Here is a 5,584-nt window from a genome sequence, read left to right on the forward strand (position 1 = left end):
ACAGACATTTCAGGCTGGACCAATGGAAAGCGAGTGCGCTTTTTCCTCGATGTGAAAAACTGCGTTGTTCAACAGTACCATCGGACACGAGCCTATTATATGCAAAGCCGCAGATTTGTTTTGTAGACTCGTTTGTATTGTACCGAGACCCAGTCATTTAAAACATCACTTAAAGACAGCGGTCGGGACTTTACTTATAGTAATAGTAGTTTAATAGTTATATATTTTAAATAATACGTAAAGAATCCAAATTAATTAATTGATTACGAGTAATATGTGTTCAATGTCAAGACTTCCGTAAATATAGTTTAAACCAATATAGACAATACACACATCGAGCATATCATTGTTTGTCAGCTCCGTGTAACCTACGCAACCTCAGCATAAGCAAAGCCAGAGTTTAGAGCTGGTTTCGCAAGGCATTGTGGATCTTGTAAGCACATAGCGCCGTACTTCTATTAACTAAGGTGGAATCGAAACTACATCACCCAAACTACGTGTGTAATCAGTTAATACCTAGGACGCGTTGTGCAGTGTATTTATCTTGTTTAAATGGACACAACACAGGTGGTAAGTTCTTTAGCAGTGTTTTATGTCGTTGTGAAGCTTTTTGTTCAGTTGTTTTGTGCAAAATATCCTACAATGTCTTATCAATACCAGCCAAGCTTTTGTCTTTTTGGACGGATTTTACTCGTAATTTTGAATTTATTGCAACATCAAATGAAAATCAGTTAAGTAGTAATAATTCCTGCGCGATGTCGTTGTTTTTGTTATTTAAGGCGTTTTCTTAAATTCAAAGGGCAATGGGTGATCCAAAATCTGTCCAAAGGAGGTTTGAAGCTGCTGTCAGAGTGATGAGGAGTTTACCTGAAGATGGTAATAGGCCACCTCCTGCATTATCTGTTTTTCTTAAATAAATATTCTCCACTTTAAATAAAAGTTTGAAAAAATATTAAAATGAAAAAAGTAAAGACTTTAACCCTGAGTCCTCTTGGCTTGTTTATCATTTTAATCATTTATTTTATAATTTCATACAGGTGCCTATGAACTCTCAGATGACATGCTTGCTATCTTCTACAGTTACTACAAACAAGCCACTGTGGGGCCATGCAATACCCTAAAACCAAATTCCTGGGATCCTCTTGGTAAAGATAAATGGTAAAAAATTATTTAGATTTTCACACAGGATGCATGTTTATTTCAGAGTTTTGTTTCGATATTATATTCAACAGGTATGCCGATATGTTATACGTAAATATCTACTGAATACCTTTGCAGGGAGGCTTGGAAAGCCTTAGGAAACGTGTCAAAGGATCAAGCCATGAAGGAATATGTTCAAGAAATACAGCTGGTATAGTTTTTGTAGAATGCTCAAATATCAATAAAAATATTCTTGAACAATTTACACATCAAATGTTTAATCACAGATAATAGAAACCCTGCCGGTCACAGACAGGATGGCAGAATTAATGGATGCTCTTGACCCATTTTATGAGATAGTGGAGGATGAAGATGAAGCTGCACCCAGTAAACGAGCACAGTTATCCACAGGTATTTTCTTTAAATAGACTTTATGCATTTTTCTGTCTCCCATTGATCCTGTTGATTGCAAGGCAAATGGATTTGTCCATAGTTTGGACAAAGCATGGTCCACACTGCATTGGATGAATTGAAATGCTGACTGTAAGCCAGCTCCCATAACCCAACATCACCAACTGACCTTACAGATGCTCTTTTGCGTGAATAAGAGGAAATCCCTGCATCAGTTTTCCTACATCATAGGCCTTATCATGCAAGAATAGAGTTGGACCATCTCCAAACTATTGCAACAAAGTTGAAGCATTTAGTTCTCAAAATTTTATTGAATGGTGTTAAAATTAGTTTTCACTGGAAAAGCTAGAATATACTAACCTCTTTATTAAAAGTCTTTATAACCTCTATAATTAAAATTTTATACTTTGATGAATGATTGAACAGGCGGTACTAATGGTGATAAAGAAGGTGATGCTGATGAAAAAGGCAATGAGGATGAAAGTTCTGTTGTGACTATAGAAGATGACGCTGAAGGAATGGAGGCTGATAAAGGTTCAAAACAACCCGCATATGCCCAACTTGTTCTGTGCCAAAAATGTTTTAAAAGAATCTCCTCACCTAATTTTGCGTTCAAGTTCTGTTGTGTTCTATTTCAATTTTTTTCTAAAGATTTAAATATTTTGGCAGCAGGGCAGGATGGCTCACCTGTGTTTAATGGCGGAGAGGAGAGCAGCGTATCCTCCTCAACCAATGAAACTCACAGTTCTTTAAATACTGAGGTGCAAGAAGAGGAACTGGTGTACAGCAGAGAGCCCAGCCCAGAGCCTCCAAAGTTCTGCTCATCTGACAACTACCCTAGTGGTACTGGTACCTAAAGAAAAATTGCATTTTTTTTTAAATCATGTTTCTGGATTCTTTTCATGTACTGAAGCTGATACTTGTTCAGTAATACGCTGTAAAACTTTGCTGTAGTTTTGCAGCAGGTTTGCCGGTAACTTGGATTTAATTTACAATTTAGTTTTGAACATTAACATAACAAGAAAGGTGAATATATTAAGTCTTGTTTTATGAAAGAAAATCTAAGAACTACATAAGTTTATGTAGTGTGATTTAAGAAAACAAGACATAAATGCTTAGAGTTTTTTTGCAGTGTTGCTGTGCTAATGCAGGAACGACCCCAGTCTCTTCTTGCTCATTTTGAAGTGTTTTAATTTTGACTAAAGTTAAAAACAGTACTGATAGGAAAGTAGTATTAAGTAGTAATTAAATCTACAGTAAGTTACTGGCAAACCTTTTGCAAAACTACAGCAAAGTTTTACAGTGTACATTTAAGATGAATTTATGATTGCGGCTCCAAGGTAACTGATGGCTAAAGTTACCTAAAGAATACAATTATTTATTGCTTAACCAGGGGGCAGATTGCACAAAAAATCCTCAAAGATACTTCATACAACTTTCTTTATAAGGATAAGAAAACAATCAAATATAATGTCAGTTTTGCTCTATGAGCCAAAGAATCGTGATGTTTTATGACATTATATTCCATACAGATGACATAATTCTGACCAAATACAAATATCACACAGATGAATCAGTTGATGAATTGTACAGCAACTCAATGGAACAGCCAGAAAAACCCCAAAAGGTACTGTCTTTACTGATTTATGAATTCTTGATTCTTTTCAGTGCTTTCAATGGTCACTTATATAGATTAAAAAAACCTGAAGCCTATAAAACATTAAATGCAAAAACAACACATTATTGTGATTTATGAGCTGGCTGAAATACATAGTCCATCTTGCTATAAGGTCATTTAGAGCTGATACTTCATATATCACCAAAACTCTAAAAGTGTTGTGTGGTTCTTGGCAAAACCATGTATGACTTGAAATCCTTGGAAGTCCAAAGATTCAATTGTGACATTTCCCAGAAAGAGAAATAAAGAAGGGAATGTATTTGTTTGTCATTTCAAAGCAATATAAATGGGATAATATGATGCTCTTCCCAGGGTTCAGGAGTTCCCAGGGTCCGTTTGGCAGATGTAAGTGCGGCTGGGGCCAACATTAAGCAGCAACAAGGGGGAAACAGAAAAGCTCAGTGTGGGAGTCAGGATGGAAAACCACAGGGAGTTACGTCTCCCGTCCCCCACCCACCAGCACTTGGAACAGTCCAAACTGACAGAATGTCACAGAGCAGAGGAAGAGGTGGGGCTTGATTCAGTGTTTTAGAAACATCTGAATGCAATGACGTCAACAAGCAAAAATGTGATGGCCAAATTTCCACCAGCATTTAAAAAGCAAATTAATTCTATAATATACCAGAAATCTTTCTTTTAAAAACAGTCAGTGGGGCTTTAAAGCGAATTAAATCTTGACCGTGTCTGTATTGTGTTTCATTATTACAATGCTGGTAATATTTATTTTCTACTGAGAACCCTCTTATCATTCTTGTTATGCTTATGTATCTGTTTTGGAAAAAAGTAAATAGATGACTTATGTTTTATGTACTCTCAGGCTGTCGGTTAGTGGAAACTAACTTGACAGAGCACAGTTGCCAAGGAGATGGTAAGATTAAAGGAAGCAAGGACAAGCAGGCATTTAACACGCAGATCGCCATGACACTGTCACAGTTACAGAACAATATGCAGGATGTGCTGCAAAGACTGACCACACTGGAAATTCTGACAGCCTCACAAGTAAGACCAGCATGTTGACATATTAGACACCCCCCTTTATCTGGCATTAATTTCATCGTTTATTTATTTGTTAATGCTTTGTTTTAGATGGAAAGTATTCCCCTAGAAAGTTGCCGCACAAACTCACCAAATACGGTCTGTTTACATAAAGTGAAATAATGGACTTTCATTTCATTATTAGCGGACTGTAGTAAATCTATTGTATATATACATTTCATCTTCATTTTAATCTGTTTTTTAGAGATTTCCTTGGTGGCCATTAGACTTGTCCCCTATCAGTGTAGTGCTGGCTGTTATGTGGCCTTTTGCTGTGCACTGGATCATGCAGGTTTATTTACAGAAGAGGAAGAGGTTAGCATTTGGACATGACATATTGACAGTGGACTGTTTAGTTATGATAAGTAAAATAATATCTTTGTTATTCTAGATGTTTAAAGTACAATCCAGTGAAGTGAAGATCCAGGGACCGTCTGAACAGTTCCTGGAAGATTTCGAGTGGTCTAATAGAGCTAATGTACACAAGCTTTGGGTCATAAGCAAATATATTGAATCACAACACTGTTGTGTTTTATATAGTTTGCTTTTCTGCATTGAGTGCAGATAGTTTAGTCTGGCAAGTTAGTCTACCTTTTAAAGATCGTTGTGTAACACATGATGGCATTCTTAAATTAGCTTCTAAACGATTACATTTAGAAGAAAAATGAAGGGGCCCATATAAACACAGATTTTCTTTTGCAAATGAGAATTTCGAAGAAGATAAAAGATGTACTAAACCATACAAAGAGAAAAATTAAGCAAGATGGAGGTGAAATATATCTTATTTTATATAAATATTATCCTGAGTTTTATATGTGGACCTTTGTTTGGATAAATAAAGTAGGCATATTTATAAGCACAAGTCTCATTAAAATGTTACAGTAATTACTGTCGTGTTATCTAAATTGTCAAGTGTTTTTTTAAATTTCTTATTTGTATTATTCATAGCCAATTTAATATGAATGTTGTCCACACGTACTATAATTACCTGACCTCTGAAGAAGTCTATAAAGAAAAAATACTGTAAATATTGGCTTACAAAAATATTGTTAGCCAATATTCACAAAGAATATGTCATGCTCTATAAACCCCATAAAATATGAGAGATATTTAAAACAGCTTTTTTGTCTTTTATAGAAAAATTCATACAGAGTAGAAATTGTATGGGGGTGTGCAAATGACAGATGTATGTCTGTTATTAATGCTACTGTAACTACTGATTTCACCAAACAGCGATTGTGGTGTAAATAAGTGATTTTTTTTCAAACACGCGATTACAATTCAAGTGCTTTATTTGTGGATCCATTGAAAAACGGTGTC

General features: G+C 35.5%; 1 protein-coding gene across 25 annotated transcripts; it reads left to right on the forward strand.

Annotated features, from left to right (window-relative positions):
- Positions 1–82: 82 nt before the first annotated feature.
- On the forward strand, positions 83–5,377 carry acbd5b (acyl-CoA binding domain containing 5b). Of its 25 annotated transcripts, none has more exons than XM_079452863.1 (13): positions 83–570; positions 800–876; positions 1,038–1,158; positions 1,279–1,351; positions 1,428–1,551; positions 1,978–2,085; positions 2,224–2,394; positions 3,120–3,178; positions 3,542–3,737; positions 4,047–4,228; positions 4,316–4,363; positions 4,470–4,579; positions 4,656–5,376. In XM_079452863.1, exons 2-13 carry the CDS (start codon positions 804–806, stop codon positions 4,681–4,683), a joined length of 1,293 nt encoding a protein of 430 aa, XP_079308989.1. In that variant the 5' UTR covers positions 83–570; positions 800–803; the 3' UTR covers positions 4,684–5,376. The 25 variants fall into 25 exon arrangements, with proteins under 25 accessions (XP_079308989.1, XP_079308993.1, XP_079308982.1 ...); XM_079452867.1 differs by having other exon boundaries at positions 461–570; positions 2,203–2,394; positions 3,084–3,178; positions 4,656–5,377; XM_079452856.1 differs by having other exon boundaries at positions 461–570; positions 2,203–2,400; positions 3,084–3,178.
- Positions 5,378–5,584: the final 207 nt, after the last annotated feature.

This window comes from Barbatula barbatula (genome assembly GCF_947034865.1).
Source record: "Barbatula barbatula genome assembly, chromosome: 3".
NCBI lineage: Eukaryota > Metazoa > Chordata > Actinopteri > Cypriniformes > Nemacheilidae > Barbatula > Barbatula barbatula.